The 19286-nt window shown below is 33.7% G+C and overlaps 1 protein-coding gene across 1 annotated transcript; it reads left to right on the forward strand.

Moving 5' to 3' along the window:
• Window positions 1–6919: 6919 nt before the first annotated feature.
• On the forward strand, window positions 6920–7249 carry LOC110032064 (uncharacterized protein At4g14450, chloroplastic-like). The gene has a single exon (XM_020735577.1). It carries the CDS (start codon window positions 6920–6922, stop codon window positions 7247–7249), a length of 330 nt encoding a protein of 109 aa, XP_020591236.1.
• Window positions 7250–19286: the final 12037 nt, after the last annotated feature.

The raw sequence follows: 19286 nt of genomic DNA on the forward strand, positions 1-19286 counted from the left end.
TTTATTAATTTTCTAAAAAATATATTGTATAGAAAAATTTCCAACCTAAATGATTCATCCTTCCTCCCACGTGGCAGTCACATTTGGTTCAATTCGCCTTCATCCCCTGCACATTGCAGATGTTCGTTGACCACAGCTTGAAGTGGGAAGAGTCAATTGTAATCCATGAAAAATGTAAGGCATGTTCAAATTTGTATGACAGAAAATGCTCGATGATGTTAATTTGTGTGGAAGCAGAGTCGAAAGAAGAATTTATTAAAGATGTAAGATCCAATTTATATTGTATGGTCGGAGATGTTCGACGGTGTTAATTTTGAGGTTATCAGTCAAGCTTCTAATTGACGACCGTAACTCATTATGGAAGAAGTCAAAAGAAATCCACCAAGAATTTTTGACATACCTTAGGTTGTTAATCAAAGCATTTGCTTGACAACCAGAGTCTGTACTGGAAAAAGTCGAATTGACTCCCCTAGGGATTGATTAAGCCGAGAATGAGGTGTCAGAGAAGCTCTGTGTTTCCCAAAGCTGAGGCAAAGGTTACAATAAACCGTACGTTTTTTAAAAAAAATATAGTTGCAGCCACACTCAAGAATAATATTTAGCAACTTTCTAGTTGACTCTTAATTTTTTTATCTACCTGTCGGGGGGTTTCCACACGAGCTTAAACAACCCATGTATTGAGCCTTGTAGAGACCACCTTCTTGATATAAAGTTGAGGAAGAACACCAGTATGGTGGGGGTGTCACATAGGAAAAAAAATGTTAAAAACAATTATATTTTCACAACCAGCACGATATATTGAATCTAGAACGCAACAATAGTTTATACAACCACAAATAATCAATATTAACATAGATTATAGCTCAAGTAAATATTGATAGTGCAAGTTCAAAGAGTGTAACAACATGTCCCAAGAAACATCAACAAATAAACCAACATAATCCAGAGTTAATATTCAATGTATTGCTAAAAACAAATACAAGAAATACCAAAAGTAATGCTTAATCTTTATCTCCCTCCCTCTCCTCTTCCTCCGTCTCCTCTTTTATAAATTTCATTAGTCACTTCCCCTGATGATTTGCTAAAGTCTCTACCATGCAACCTGACATATCTCTTCAATCATCTTAGTGACCTGGCTGGCTATAACATCCTAGTCTGGTTATTATATCATCTTTAGGGTGCGTTGTGTGACAAAGCAAACTCTCACCCATCATGGTATTATCTGCTTTGCTTAAGGTCTCACGGTTTTGCCCATTGGTGTAACTTCCAAAGTGGTTACCCATCCTAGGAGTGCTCTATGACGAGCATGCTTAACTTTAAAGTTTTTATTGAAATTACATTGTCACAACTTGTTACACCAAAATGTTTCTCGATGTTTAAGAGTTTAGTTTCATTCTACTTAATGAGTTTCACAATCTCTCCCACTTAAGTAACTGACATCCTAGTCAGTTTTCTTACCACAAAGGCAACGTTAGCCGGAGTAGGTTGCGGTGGTCGTCAGAGTTGGCTGGTGGCATGACCAGAGTTGGCATCACAGGCTGCATGAGTAGGAGGTATCTGTCGGATCTACAGTACGGAGGTGATGTTGGACTTCAGCTCTTCCTCGAAGCTTCAACCTTCTTTTGGCTCGCTCAAGCTTAGGTCTTATCTCAAGAGAAAGACAAGGCTCTATTTATAGAGTTCAGGTTACCAATAAGGTAGAAATCTGGACCACTCTAATCAAAGAACCTGGAGAGATCCTCTTTATTGGAAGGTATTCAATGAACATTTGAGTGCCTAAATGATGCAAGAATGGAGTGATCATAATATCGTTCGATTCACCTTCTTTTAAACACTCAATTTGACCATAAGTTTGTCATATTCAAAATCCATTTGACATTCTATTTATGCTCGTAAAACTCCTAAAAGTGATTTAATTATTTAGTATGGCCTTGATTTACTTGAATTAAACCAATTTTTGTAGCATTGTGTTCGTTTCGTCGATCCGATTATTTTGACTATAAGTTTGTTGAAATTGCAGTTCTGAATTACTTTTAAATGAGATTTGAATGTTTTTGGCTCAAAAATTCCTCGAGATCATGTCATAGGATGGATATTTGTTTACTAATTATCATTACTAATTTTTAAAAATTAAAATTCATATTTTTATGCATAAAATTATGAAATCAAAAAATTATAAATATAAATATTGAAGTTTAGGTGATATGCTAATGCATACGAATTGTGTGGCATATGTGAAAATTTTCCTTCTTTTATTTCACTTTCATGTTCATTTTTTACTTACGAATATTATTATGTTTTTGAATAACCTTCGAGGCAACACATAAATAATCCATATTTTTTTTTATTTATTAAATTAGAGACATAAAAAAGAAAGGATGATTTACATACGTACCACACAATTCATATCTATTTACATATGTACCATCTAAAATTCATTTTTTACGCACGTCATCTTATTTATGCATAAAAACAAGTATTTAATTAAAAAAAAAAAAGTTAAATTGGGGGCACTTTTTAAGAGAGAGGAAATTTTTGGATGGTATAAATGTAAGAAAAAAATTTAGGGGTTAGATATGTAACTACATAGGAATTAGGTGGTTCGTATGTAAATACCCCAAAATAGAAATGTAATGTAAATTTTGCAGGTTAGGTCTGACTCATATACCAGAATTTGGAGTCTCTTGAAATTGAAGAGGTGTGTCTCCTGAAATGAAGAAGAGTGTCTCCTGGAATGAAGATGAGTGTCTCTTGGAATTGAAGAGGTGTCTCTTGGAATTTAGTGGGTTTGGGGGAGCGACGACGTGTTGGTAATTTTATTTGTGGGTGTTTTATCTATATATATATATATATGATGTGTAATCCTATGAGTATATACTGAATTCCTCTGGAATAGTGAAATTCGTCGCTCACCTGTCGAGGTCGTAGGCATCTTTGCCGAACCTCGTTAAATTTATGTGTTTTTTTTTTTTTTGTTTTGTGTAGATTCTTGTTTTTCTTCGCTCTAATTTCTCACAGGCTCATGCTGCTAACATGTCTAAACTAAATTTTTTTTTTAATTTTATGTCGAGTAATCAAACAAAAAAAAAAATTAAAACTTTAAATTTCTTTTGCATGAATTAAATATCGCAAAAAATTTAAAACAAGATTTAATTTTTGAAGAAATATATCTAATTTTGAAATACTCAAAAAAAAAAAAAAAAAAAAAAATCCTGACGCAAAAGAAAGTTTTCCTATGGTGGTCCCACGCTTCCACGTGTAATCGTCTCGAGTTGGCAGTCCATATGCCCATTGTTTTCTCCTTGCCATGTGCCCATATTATAATATTTTTTTAATCACTCAATTACTATGGATTTACATATCTAACAGCTAAACATGCATTATTTCTAAGTTTGGAGGCGAAATTAATATTATTTTTTATGATGGATAAAATCATCAAATATTTATTTTCTTTTTCGTATTAGACAAAAAAACTACATCGAGAGAGGTGGGGATGCAAAATTAGTAAATTGACTTGATACGCCACCAATAAATCTTCGTTATCCAGCACGAATCTCAAGACAAAGCACGAATCTCGAGATAATATTTTGAGCAAGTGATGTTCAAACATTGATAAAAACTCATCCAGAGCTCCGATTTCAATAAACTTATAATCAAATAGACCGGCTCGATGAGACGGACCTAATGATATCAATCAAAGTCATTCTAATCTGAGTGAAATCAAGCCCGCATCAAGTCATTAAACCATTCCAGAAATTTTTTCAGACATATTTGGAAGATCAAACGGTTGTCGAATCTGGCAAGTTTATAGTCAAATCGAGTGTCTCGACAAAAAGAATCCAACGAGTCCAGGATTGTGCAATTCTGACATTGTTAAGGCACTCAAATGTCCATTAAATATCATGTGACTGATTTAGGACAGCTCTTCGGACCGTCTAATCAAAATGATTCATATTCATGCATTAATGACACCCATAACACTATAAAATAGAGCCCCACCCCTCACAAGAGAGAAACTTGAAGCTACAGGGAGAACTGGAAGCTCTGAGAAGGAGTTGAAGTTCAGCACCATCCCGACCGTCGTCGACCACTGCCGATTGCCATCGACCACTGCCAGCCGTCGTTGACACCCTTCAATCATCGTTAGCCACTGTTGATAATCACCATCGATCACCACCAACCAGATGTCGTCAGTCATCATCGTGAGGCATGAGCTCATCAATACTGTCCATGTGTCAACAATGACCTACATGGTTCACAGCTTGTGCAACCCCGACTCTTACCCTCGTTGCTTATGGAAGTCATTCATACTCGCCCCTACGACCTATGTGGTTCATAGCTCGTATGGCTCCCAACTCCGGCCCCCACGACTTATGAATGTTATTCATATTTTCCCAAACGACATATGTGATCACAGCTCATGCAGCTCCCGACTCTGGCCTTCGTGACCTACAAATATCATTCATATTCGCCCTTACGGTCTTTGTGCTTCACAGCTCGTGGTGGCCTACGAACGTCATTCATAACACTACGATCTATGTGATCCACAGCTCATGTGACTACTTACTTTGGTTTCTTTGGCAAATCAACGCTTCTAGAGCAACCATCTACAATACTCAGACGGACTACTGCCTTCACAACAATCAACAATGGCTCGTGCAACATGTTGTCACCAAAACTGCAGCCAGATTATAGTTATACAACTTTGTAATTTTATCTTCCCTAATTTAGGAAAAGAATGAACTTGTGTATTCATCATTTATAGTAGATTATTTCAACTAGGCTAAGCCCCGTGGTCCCCCCCACTCCTCAAGCGTTTTTAACTTAAAAAGTCAAGGTGTCTCCTCCCACTTCTCTTATGTTATCTGTGTGTATTGAATTCTCATGCAAAGCTAAGACAATAATTCATTACTCTAGTGCCGCAATTTTTTTGGCACGCATCATCACTAAATTAAATAAGAAAAAAAATTACATTTTACTTATTATATATAAAAATTTGTAAATCCTTCTAGTGATAATTGCTCCTTCTAAAAGATAAAATAATGATATTATTGATGTGATATTGTATATCAAAAACCCACAAAGTTCTGACTCAACATGCCTAGTGGGTCTGGGTCAACCCAACAATCCAAAAGACCCAACTTTCATCAGAGTAAACCATTAGGATGAACTGCCAACCTAAATTGCCTATGTACCAACTGTCTTGCACTAGCTAGCTAACCTACCAGGCTATTTAAGCAAACCAGCTCGCTGGACTAGTCTAACCATTTCATCTGATGAAATAGCCCAATCAAATTTACTAGCTTAGCTCGCCTCTTGGTAATCCCTGTAATTATAAGTACACAAAAGTCAAAACTGGTGTAAGAATTGATATATGTTACATCCTCATCTTTGAGCCATGTGACATACTGACATGCACATAGTGGTTTTTTCATCAAATCATTATGGACAGATTTTCATATAACATGACTTTAGGTTTTTTTTTTTTTCGGGTCGGGAGACCTTGCGCCGTAACTCCGTAACTCCCATAACTCTCGTGGTCTTCTCTTCCAATCATATCATCTTCTTCGTTCTCCTGACGAGGGATCAAAAAACAAATTATATAGTTCAGACTTGGAGAATACGTCTATCTTCATTTTGTTATAATTAAATTAATTATAGTTTTTTTAAAATAATTTTGATAATTCTTACACCATCATTTTCATGTTGAATTAGTTTATGATGTTGATTAATTAAATTTAACATTAATTTGATAAACTCGAATCAGCTCACAGCTGAATTATCATTTTATTTAAATAAATAAATAATGATTAGACATTAATAGATTTTTAATAAATAATATTTATATATTTTATTTAGACTGATTTTTTTGAAAAATTTATCTCTTCATGAATTTATATATAAATCAATATAAAACCAAAATTTATGCAAAAAATCTTTTTATAGATAAAATTATTGGATAAGATAATAAATAATTAGATTTTAATAATTATTTTATACCTTTCAACAATGCTGGTTGAAGAACAAAAATATCTTCTAAGAACTATTCACATTTTAAAATTTCCCCTTATTTTCTAATTATTTACACACCATTTAATTCTCATTTATTTTCATATCTAATATCTAAATTTTAATTTTTACATATATATCCTTTACTCATCCATGAAAAAAAAGCATTTCATTTTTTTAAGCATAAATAATTATAAATTTTATGCGATATAAAAAAAAAATAAATGAAACAGATACATAGGCGTCGCGAAAAAATATTGCATAAGGACTCCGCACGTAGAGTTATGTTCGGAGTCCAATGAAATCACGACACGTGGATGTGACAGAAAAAAATAATAATCGGCCCGATAACACATCGGAATATCCCCCCTCGGTGTTATTTTGTGTTATTCAGATGTTATTGTATGTTATTCAGGTATTATTGTGTTATAGGAATATTCTCGATGTTATAATAACAATAACATATTAATAACACTGGAATAACACACAATAACACCTAAATAACACATAATAACATCTGAATAACATGAGAGGAATATTCTTTTATGTTATCGGGTAGATTTTTTTTTTCTGTCACCGCCACATGACGTGATTTCATTAGACTTCGCACCTAACTCTACGTGCGTAGTCCTGATGCAATATTTTCTCTCGACGTCACATATGCAAATCTATAGAAATTGGGTGGTATGCATGTAAATGCCTCAATTTATGAATTATATTTATATCAAAATAGATTTTTAAATTTTATTTGCTCAATTTTCTAAAAAAATATCTTCTATGAAAAAATCTCCTAAATAAGTGATTCATTATTCCTCCCACGTGCGAGCCACATGCGCTTCAATTCGCCCTTATCCCCTTCTCCTTTAAAGCTCACAAGCCACAGACCCTTCATTCCATCATAATCTCTAAGATGTCGACGGCGTTAGCATCGGAAACCACTACCGCCGGCGAAACTCGCCGGAATCAAACCAGGCTGCGGATGCACGCTCCATCATCGATTCAGGTAGGGCCGCCATCGGGGAGCTTCGCCGAGTGGAAGGTCGCCATCCCGCTTCTCTCGCCACTCGATATCGTCTCCTTCCCTTCGATTGGAGATCTACGGCCGCCGTACGAGGAATCGCCTAAAGTGGTGGCCGAAGTTCGGCATGCAAATCGAGAGTGGCGGGCACCCGCGGCGCCCTTCCATTACGAATCTGCTCCGGCGAATGCTCCTGCTTTTGCTGTTTTTCGCTGTTCTTGAGGGAAAAAAATTAAGTATATGGTAAGCAGAGTCTTTAACCTGCAAATACGTCTGTAACCTGCAAATAGGTTCTGCAAATAGGTTGCAGCGAGGATATCCAGCCTTTCTGTAACTTATCTATATATATATGAAAATAGAGGCGCGGAACTTACTAGAAGGTACAGGTAGGTTACAGGGAGATTACAGGAGCTATAACGCGATTATAATCTCTAAATATCCTCACTGTAATCTATTTTGAGGTTACAGACGTACACAACTCTGCGTACTACATTTTTAGAGGGTTTTTGTTTTGATCGGAAAGGATTGAGTTGTACTGACTTTTGGGTAATTTGGTAAATGGTTTAAAATGGTGAGAGAATTAAAAATAAAAAATAAAAAAAATACATTGTTGTAAATTTAGGAATTGTTAGGTATTTAGTTAATTGATATTTCTTGCAAGTTAGCTTTTTTTTGTTTATTTCAATTTTAATGTAATTTTCTTTTAATAGAAAATATGTATGAAAAGACTGATATAGCTTTAATTTTGAAAGATTAATGTGCATTTCACTTGGATCCTATGTATTTGCATGTATTGTCACCATACCCCTACATAAAAATGTGTATTCATTTTTTCAAGTTAAAGTAGTGATATTTTTTTATGTGATATGAAAGATATGAGCGATGTAAATGTAAAAATATAAAGTTTAGATATTTAATGTGTAGATATATAAGAATGGGGGAATGTAGGTAAATGGATCTTTTTTTATACATATTATGTGTTATGGTTATTTGTGCAATAATGTTAAGATATTAATCTGTTATTTTAGGCCATTAAATTTTTTGACAGTTAAATGTTTCAATCTACGAATAATAGGGTTTGTAATTGAAGTAATCAATTGACTTCTAAATTTGACATATTTATAATCAAATTGAGTGATTTGATGAGAAGACTGCAATAAACTTAGGATCATTTAAATTTAAGGTTATTGTGGCACTTTAATATTAAAAAATGAACTATAATTAAAGAATTAATACCTACTAAAGTAATTTATGATTTTCTCTAAAATTTATTAGATTAGAAGCTCATTTTCAACGCGAAAGCTCATTTTCAATATGAGGGGGGAAAACTTTAAGAGTTACGTTCACATTTTTGAAAGAAAGCTTAAAGCGAACGACCGTCAACAATTGTCACACTTCTCTTGTTGAAGAGAAGAATGCAATTTTATAACTTCATATACATATTTGATTATTTTGAATGGATGATGGAGAAGTGATTCTCAACACACTTAAATATTTGGTGTGAAGAAGTGATTATATGAGAAGTGATTCCCAACACACTTTGAATACTTCTATAATGAGAGACTTTCCATCTTCAATCAAGAAAGCAATACAACCATAACTTTAGAGGTACGTATGCAGATAATGGAATAAATTCAAGCTTAAATTCTTCAATTGTTACAAGAGATTAACAGATAGGGGGCAACATCAAAACATAGAAATTATCAACCACAAAATCAATAATTTATAGCTGATCAATGTAGTGATATGAGGTCTTTTTACCATCATGTTGAAGTTCCATCCCCAACATAGCTTAACTTAGAATTGGTTGTCTTTTTTTCTCATATTGTTCATCCAATTTGTGATCTTCCACCATCCTTAGTGGAGTTGACTCGACCTCATTCCATGGATACTCATCATAAAATTAGATGAGATGAATTGCATCTTGTTCAACTATTTTAAGGGATAGAAATTAGTCCACTCATTGGTGTAGCTTTCAAGAATCTTCATTCTTAAAAAAATATAAGCCTTTAGTATTCCATTCTAATGGGCTAAAGCTACTCGTTAATAATTCTTTTGATTGGATGTTTCAACTATTTTAATATATTAATCACTATAAAACTATCATGCACATTCAAAGAGCCTCTAATGCTCTCATTTGTTATGTTTTTCCAATTTTTAAAATGCAAAGATCGTACTTAATTATATTTTCTTCCTAAAGGAACTATCCACAACTTTGACAAATTTGCTAGACTCTTTATAGAGCAATTCATTACAAACCAAGAACCGCTCATGAAATATTACCTTATAAGAATTTATCAAAATTAAGGAAACTCACTTAAAGAGTATTTTTAAATAAACTTCCCTGTGGCTTAACAAATTACAGAGGGTAGATAATGAGCTGTTAAGAGGAGTTTTGGTCGGAGTGCTTCATCCTAAGTCCTTTTATTTATCGCTAATATTGGATATAATTCACTTCTATGTAGATCTCATCTATTGTGTAAAAGCACAAATAATCGGGAAGATATCAACACATCTCAAAAGCATATTAAATAATTTAATGACAAACAATGAGCACACTTAAAGGTGTTGGATAAACCTCTCCCAAAAAAGGAAGCAAGTTTATGTAAAACACCAAAGACAACTTTATTATCAAAACCAATATGAAAAATCTAATTATACTCTTTTAAATAAATTTATACTAATATGATATTAGAGATGTTGACCTCACTTTTCTGAGGACCTCTTTTTCTCCCTATAGAAGCCTAGGATCTAGCCTCAGTGGCCTTATTAGATGCCTAGAAATGGAACTTACTCACATAGAACTCCAAACCAATTCTACATTCACTTAAGGTTTCATAAGTTTAAGCCTGAATCCTCAACTATTAGTTGAGAAGATGAGGTTTGAAATAGGTAGAAGCCCAAGTTGAATTCCTATAGGTGGAGGCTGCCCTAGGCAACCCATGAAGCCTAGAGTCCTGGGAATCCCTGTGATAACTTGTTGACTACCCCAAAGCCCTCTCTGATCTAAAAGAGGCCCATTGGGCATGCGGCCAATCTTAGGCTAAAAAGGAATTTATTCTTTGTACTAAAAACCTAAACTAAACTAAGAAAACCATAACGTCAAAAATTTAAATTAAAAAAAATTAGGCCACCTAAGTTAGGTTTTGAGCCTACCTAATTGCTTTCCCAAACTCAACAACCCTGAAGAGAAAATTACCACTAAAACACATTAAATTGAATCATAAGTTTAAAATGCTCAACCCATATAAGAATATCAAGATTAAACCAAACTACGATAAAATTAAAATAAAATTTATACTAACCAAATATCAATAAATAAACATCACTAAAATTATTAATCAACCTAATTTAACACCAAACGAATTAAAATTACCAAGTTAAACTCAAAATCAAATAAAAAAATTAAATAAATAGAATTATTAATCAAATAAACTAATCTAGTTAATTAATCTTAAAGGCCTAAAATGACCAACCCAAAGCCTAAGGCCCTAGCCTAAACGAAAAGACTTATGACTTAAGCTCAAACCTTTTATCCCTAAAATCAAACCAATGACTCAAATGACCTACCATGACACAAAAACCCAATTAAAAATTAAATTAAATTAATTAAATCTAAAAATAAACACAAAAGGACAAACTTACACACTTAATTAAAATCACCTCATGAGAGGGTCAAACCACACTAACACTCATCTTTGTCAGCACATCAAAAGTTATCCCAATCCCCTCAAGCCCTTGTCATGCCTCCTTCACCTCCATTGGATCTTCCATGGTGAAGCACACCAAGCATGGAGAAGAGCTTCATTCCCTCTGCCCAAGCCTCTGAAATCCCTCTGCTCATCCTCTAAGGTGCCTCCAGAGAACCCCAAGCACCTAAGAGCTTCAATACATGGCCTCCCATGGCTATAAATAGCCACATCCGGAGAGCTCTACATACACCTTAAGCTCTCCAACCAACCTTCCAAACTCCTAATTCCCAATAGCAAAGACATTCTCATAGTCAAGAGCGTCCCTAATGAAACCCTAATGAACAAAGATCAATGAATGCAAATTTAAACCGCGACTTTATATATGCTTAAAAATATAAGTATTTAATACTGCTGCTAAAAGATTTAATTCCTCATCAACTATACCAAAACTTAATAACAGTTATAGATTCGATAAATATGGATGTAATAAATATTCAATAATTGTAAAGTCACACTTATCAACGCAGGTATACGTATCGCTCAAGTAATATAGGGTTCTAATGGAGTCCTAGATATTGATCCCACATGGAGTAATATTAGAACTACGAACTAAGATTTTAGAAAAGCAATACTTTAATCGCAACAAGGAAATTCAATTTATTTATCTGTCACTAATAGGCAATTGAAATAAATATGTAATTTTAATAACTATTAAATAACTAAATATACTAATGAAGGTTCGAATGTGATATTCAATATATAAGAAAGCATCATTCTCCTCGTCAAGAAATTATAGTGAATGGATAAAGTGAATCAGTTCAAATTATATTATGTCAAATAGGAGCATACTTATTATTTACCATTTGGCCCAAGTATAAAGAACATTAACTAATCCTACGCTTGTTTATTGAATCTGCGGCTAGGCTGAGAGGATGTCGGTTCTCACTTCGGAACTCCCACGTTCCCCTCGCCAAAGAGCTAACATCTACACTTCAGCACCCAAACGATATAACCAAACTGAGGATTTTAGTCTGTCACTCTAAAATCTCCAACTCTACGCCCGATAATTTTATTTCCCTATTTATTTGCACCCAACTTCCAAGGGCTTTGAACTCCCTGAATCTTGGATGTAATCCTCACTTTAGTTGTAAACTCAACATATTTTAACAAATCAATTCGTATTTTAACAAATCAATTGGCCAGATTGAAAGTAAATTAAGATATCATCACAATTTTCATCACAATTTCTTTAATATTTTCATGGCTCCACCGATTTAAATCACTATTTCACAAACCTCAAGATAAAGAGAAAGACAGAGAAAACTACTCAGATCTCATGGGAAAAACACAACAAAACTCGGAATTCATATATAAAAGCAAAGTCATATAAATTACAACAATAAATGAACTTATCTCTAATTTCTCCCCAAAAAAACTCCTCGAAGTTCCTCTGAATCTCTTCCTTTCTTTACAACACACAAAATTCCTCTTTGAAGCTGCAAGGAGGAAGAAATCTCTCACTTTCCCTCCACTTTTACAATCTCTTGAAAAATTCCTCACACTTTTGACACTCTAGTAAATTCTCTATACACTAATGGAACCTCTCTAACCTCAAGGACCTCTAGAGTCTCTAGGCTCTCCTCAATTTTTGGTCAAAATCTTCTTTTAAAGTTGTGGATGAGCTTTCCCAAGAGTTGCCTAAGTATCCCTTCAAAATTTGTCCTCATCCAAAGCCTAGTTGGACATAACCGTCGAGCTCGCCGTCGGCGGCCTCGAGGGCGTCGTCGGCGGACCTTCTTAATGAATTAATTTTGGAGTCTCGGGAAAATCTCGCCGTCGGCAGGGTCGATGACGCCGTCAGGGCCCTAGTTCAATTCTTCACATTTTAGCCCCTTTTCGCTCCAAATTCGCTCATTTTTTGCATATTTTTGCTCGAATAACCCTATTTCATCATTCCTGCAATAATACATCAAAATTATCTTTCTTTAAAGTGCAATATCATCAAAAACAGTATAAAATAGGTATGAAAATCTCAACATATTTTCCTCTGGTCAGAAGACACAACTCATGGTTCTCGACAAGAATCTTCTGATCAAAGTAGACTTGACTGTCTCTCTTGACTAAGTTGATCAAGGAACCTGAAAACCCAGGATGATGGAAAGTCGTGGGTATCTTGACTGGGCTGTTCTAAATAAAAAAAAGAATTAACACATTAATAATCAAAATGAACACATTCATTAAAATGAAGCATTCTAACTTCGTTTTGCAGGGCTAATAAAGACAAAACACAAAATGTCACCTTAGATTTACTTTACACGTTATTATGGGGTGCTAACTATTTTGCAAGGCTGCTATGAATAAATAAGTTGCTCTAGTAACTTAGGATCTTTTCTTGAGTCTTCTTCTCTGATATAGAGTTAAGAAGTGTTATGGTCAATTGACTTGAACATCTGAATTATCCAAAAAAAGACGAAACACAAAGTGAAGGATGAATCTCAACTAAACCATAAATGGTAGTCTAGTTTATGTTAGTTGATGAGTTTCACATAAGTTAGGGTTGGTACTTATACCTTCAGTTTGTCTTCATTCTATAGATATGCCCAAATTATAGGTCGATATTTACTTTTCTTCCTTTTGTTTGGATTACTGATAGGCTCACCTAAGGACTAAACCTTCCACCCCAACCTAGACAATTTCAACTTAACTTTTTAAAACAAAACTCATAACCAAAAGTAAGCCACATTGATCATTGCATTCACAACTATAGAAAAATCAAACCTCTAAGCAACCTCGATTGACACCAAATAAAACTGAGTAGAATTATTTTTCAATTTAGGAATGTGAACGATAACATGATTTGTAGGCATATGCAAAATGTAATGCTCTTATTCCTTGTCTTCGAGCCCTCACTCATTGCACGGAAATGGGTGGTTTGATCCGTGAGAACCTCCACCTTATAAGTTAAGTTCTGTCAATCCATACCGACTGGCTTTTAAACAAACTTTTTATGCATTCATCATCAAGAACTTGCATAACCCATTACACAACTTACTTCGGTGCACTCAACACTAATTAAAACTAAACATGTGAATGTGGTGAGGCATAAAACACTTAGATTTGAAATTTCAAAATATGTTTGCATTAGTCTTAGGAAAATATGCATACCACATGTAACTTTATTTATAATCAAGTTATAAGTCCTATTACTCCTAGTAAACAACAACCTACCATATCTTGCATTATCGAGACCATCCATGCATTGTTTTGATTATAATTAGGTACTTTAGATGGCAGCCCTCTCCAAGCAGGGTTGTATGTCCATTGCATTCCATCTTTTCCTTTCTTTTTGGTTAGGGTTCCAAAGTTTCACTTCTCTGTTCAGACTCGTATCATTTTTTTTGTCCTTCTCCTGACTCGGTTATCATTCACCTTTGGCTTGGATCCTTCTTTGTTGTTTTTCCTTTCCTTTGGACCATTAGATCTGGTCGAGGTATGTGTTGGCGCACTCATAATGTACAATAAATTATAAATATAGTCTCAAGTCTATACATTACGATTCAATTTTTTTAATAAATGATTTATCGTTGTTTAATTTTCTTATTTCATATACTTTTACTTGGCTTTCATACATGAACTTTACATGCCAATGCTTACAAAAGTAGTCAAAATCTTTTGCAGATCAATACATCTCATTATTTTCTTATTTTCTGGATGAGTTCTAATTTTCAAATAAACACAAGTAATTAGAAGTTTAATTATGTTTACAAAATTTATAATTGAATGTATTATTACAATAAATCATAAATTGACAAGGAAACTTTTCCAGTTAAATAATAAAATGGGATTTATTTCAGCCAAATAAAGTAAAATCAAATTAATAAAATCTAAGTTTAAAATGATAATTAGAGAAGATTAAGGCTTTGAATGCTTTTCTCTCCCCCCTTTTTCAGTTTTTCCATTTTTATTTTTATTTTTATATTTATTTTTATATTAACTATTAAGAAATTTGATTTGCAAATATCCCTTTCTATTATATTATATTGCAATAAATGACTTTATTCAAGGTTTATGGATCTGTTCAAACCCCTTGTTTGATTGATTTATGGCTCTTCATGGTCAACATTTTTTAAAGAAAAAAAAAACATATTTAATAATTTTAATAATTTAAAATGTAGCTTAAAATTGGATAAATGAGCATAAAAATAAAACCAGCTAAGGATAAGGTGACAAGGTCTGAAATTAATAATGTTTAGCTTAAAGAAAATCACAAGTCAAAATCAAATGTGGAATCTTTATTGGAAGATTAAGGAGCATGTATTGGTTGAGTCTGGTTGGACCAATTGGTTCGACCAATTCAACCATGAATAAGTCTTATCGTTCTGTTTAGTTTGTATCCACATTTTCTTTAACATAAAATTGGACGAAAGTTGAACCGGTGAACCAATTCAGTCTGTAATGAGTCATCTGGTTCTAATATTGATCAATTTTTATTTTCTTAATTTTGATACAGCAACAACAACAACAACAACAATAAGCTTTTATCCCACTAAATGAGGTCGACTACATGAATCATTTTTGTCCATTGTATCCTATTGAGTGTCATATTTTCATTTAATTCTAATAAATTAAAATTCTTTTTAGACAAAATGGCCAAGTTTTTTAGTTCTAACTCTACCATTATTAGCATAAGCTGAAACAAAACATCTACCATCCTAATTGGATCATCAAATGGTCAACGTTCAATGTGACCAGACCATCTAAGACGACTCTATTTAAATCTTGTCTACTAATGGAGATGCACCAACCCTTTCATGGATATATTCACTTCTCATTTTGTCTATAAGTGTAAAGCCGCTCATCCACTTAAGCATTTTCATCTCGACAACACTTAACTTAGTTTTATGATTCTCTTTTATAGGTTAACATTTTGCCCCATAAAGCATTGCAGATCTCACCACCATCTCATAAATGACTTAAATAAAAAATAAATGATTTACATAAAGAATAAATAATAATATCAATAATCATTTTTTAAATGTTATTTTAAAATTATCTTCTATTCCAGAGCAAAATTTCCTAAATTAGAATGTTATATATTGGTTTAATGAAAGAATTTTAATTGCATCATTATTAGTCATTTCAAATATATTAAAATATTTTTATATTTATTACATCATCCAATTCAATTTGAGTAAACAATTACCTCTAAACATCTCATTTTAGTTGACTAATTGATCTAATTTTCAAAAACTTAGAGCTAATGCACCTTGATAAGATCCCATCATAATTAATATCAGTCTGAAGAAATTGTTAGATGTCAAAAAAATTATATATATTTTTTCTCTAAAATTTCAAAGAAACAATTGGTCTTCATTTTAAGGAGGGCTCTATCAAAATTTTGACAATTTCATTCTTTACAAGTCACATACATTAAATCTGTTAAATATATAATCTTATCTATATGTCAACAGCCCTTCTAATTATTGCCTTTCAATTTTAATTAACACAAAATTAATTTGAAAAAATTACCAGCTTATTATTAATGAATGTTTGTGGAATAACAAAAGCTAGATTTTTAATTTCCAAAGCTCTCTCTCTCTCTCTCTCTCTCTCTCTCTCTCTCTCTCTCTCTCTCTCTCTCTCTCTCTCTCTCTCTCTCTCTCTCTCTCTCTCTCTCTCTCTCTCTCTCTCTCTCTCTCTCTCTTTGAGATTTGAATAAGGATGGGCATTTATAAGAAACTTTGATTAAAGATTTTTTTATAATTATAAGATTAATTATATTTTAATTATTAAATTTATACAAGTTCTTTTATTGATACACAAAAGCTTTTAAAATAATAGAAAAATATTTAATAAATACTAAATATATCCAAAAACTTTGATAAAAATATTTACAAAAATGAGAACCAAATGATTCCCAAAAGTTCACTTATATAAAAAAAAGTCAATTTTTTTTTTTAAATAAACTTTTAGTTGAATAAACAATCTATTTTTTTCTTTAATCATGCCCATAAAATAGAGAAAAAATATTTACAACAACAAGTTTTTATCACACTAATTAAGTCAGTTGCATGAAACATTTCTCTCCATTGTGTTTTATTGAGTGTCACATTTTTATTTAATTCTAACAAATTAAAATCATCTTTCTTTTTAGATCTAATTCGATCGTTCTTAACAAAAGTAAAGTCTAAAACATCTAATTTTCTAACAAGATCATCAAATGTGATGTTTAATGTGCCTAAACCATCTAAGGTAACTCTCTAATCTTTTCTGCCACTAGAGCTACTCCAACCCTTTTCACAGATATATTTGTTTCGCACTTTGTCACGAGTGTAATCATTTCAACAACGCAATGGTATGTTTCACATTTATAAGTTTAACATTCTGTATCATAAAGCACTGAGGTTTCATCGCCATCTTATAAAATTTTCCTTTAACTTGAAGCGATGTTCTTCAATCACACAATAAACATGGTGTTTTTCTTCACTTTAACTGTCCAACTTGAATTCTACTAATAACATCCCAATAAATATTACCTTCACATTGGACAATACACCCAAGATATTTAAAATATTCTCCCATTTCAATGACTTGATCACTCATTGTTTTAACCCCACCACAAAAATTACATTCCATGTATTCATTTTTAGATCTACTAAAATGAAAGCCATCAAACTAAAATTTTGATTTTTATTGTTCAAATTCTAGACCAAATTCTAACTTATGAGTTTTAAGGGATTCAATTATTGTTCGAGAGTTAAACATTTGTATAATTATCAAAAAAAAAAAAAGATCATGAATATATGGTTAATAGACATATTAGAAATCATATTGGAAGAATACATTTTTATAAATGTATCAAAAACAAAGAGATGCCAATATTATAGTGTGCTCCTCAGATAGATAACAACTATGAATATTGTAATCTAGGCTTGAATTAAATTTGATATGAACCAACATTTCCTTTAGTTGAGCTAGCTCGAGCTCCTATCAAAGTTAATGAGCCATAATTAGCTTGATTTGAGTTCAGATCAAACCACCTGGTCCACATTTCATTATCGAGCCAACATATATATATGATGGCACTCCCGCTAATGATCACGCTGTGCTAGGGTTTCGTCATGGTGATCCCTGGTTATTACTCCACCGCATCTCTTCGTTGATCAAGCTCTGCTCCTTGTTTATCAATTTTCGTCACTTCCGTCTGATTCATCGTTGTTGCTATTGTCGACGTGTGTCGTCTGCTTCGTTGCTCGTCTCTGTTCATGCGGTTGCGTCGGGCATCTCGTCTGCTGCTCGTGCGGTCGCGCCTTACAGTCGTCGTCGTGTGTCGTCTGCTGCTCGTGCGACAACGCCTTCCAGTCCTCACCTCTCGTCCTCGGGCTTTCCTAATGGCCTCAGGGCTTTTCTATGCTGCCGCCCTCGTCGATGAGAAACCCGCCAAACCCTCTGATGCTACAGTGCTTCACAAACACAACTCTCATTTCCACCTCGCAGATAGTCCGATCTTTCCGCAGATGTACCATAATTTTGTTGCAGGACATGAAGATTAAAATCGCATAAAAAAAGTAGAATAAAAGACGGGAAAACCAGCAATATTCTTCTCTGACACTGAAATTTCAAATCGTGCAGGAAAATACAAATTTACACTAGTTGGAAAGTTCCAATTAGATCGCCCTAAGATGGAGATTATCAGGAAGGTTTTTAAAGATTTCAAACTAGTTGAGGCTTGACAGGTGGGTCTTTTCGACGGAAGACATGTTATGATACAGCTGAGCATAGAAGAATATTACACAGATTTTTTCAAAGAAATTCATCGCAATCGAGAGCAATCATATGAAATTGCTCAAATGGACCCCTGATTTTGATCCCAGTCAAGAACCCCCAATTGCACCTATCTGGTTCTCATTACCTGAAGTTAAACTTCAATTCTTTGACCTACCTATCTTATATGCAATTGGGACTATTCTTAGAAAACCTTTGCAGGTAGACATACCTACAGTTCATTTCTCAATGCCCTCTATTGCAAGGATTTTGATTGAAAGAGATATTACACTATCAGATGTAGAAGAAGTCTAGTTTGACTCTACTCACAATGGTTATTGACAAAAAATCATTATGGGACAAAAACCTTACTACTGCAACCACTGCGAGATGTTTGGACAGTCGCAAGAGAAATGTTTCAGATTGCACCTACAGTTGAGAATCAATAGTCAAAAAGCATGAACATGTTGTCAGTGTGCCCCACGTGTCTGAACGCACTCCCAGCAAACCTGATGACAACCAACTTGAGAAGGGAATAACGACAAGACAGGAGTAGGTATCTGCCCCTGGGAACCCTTCTCCTGACCATACTATAAGGGATAATGTTCAAACCGAAAATCAGGATAGCCTCGCAGCTCCTATTCAGGAAGCATCAGGTACAAATATGACAATTGATGCTTCACATACGTTGGAACCTATCACTGTGACAACGACTGTCTTTCCTTCTACTGTGGTTCTAATAGTTAATCAGAATGACAGATTTACACTTCACGGCGGAAGAAGGCTAGGGACACACCCCAACT

The sequence above is a fragment of the Phalaenopsis equestris genome, unplaced genomic scaffold, assembly GCF_001263595.1.
Source record: "Phalaenopsis equestris unplaced genomic scaffold, ASM126359v1 Scaffold000877, whole genome shotgun sequence".
Classification (NCBI taxonomy): domain Eukaryota; kingdom Viridiplantae; phylum Streptophyta; class Magnoliopsida; order Asparagales; family Orchidaceae; genus Phalaenopsis; species Phalaenopsis equestris.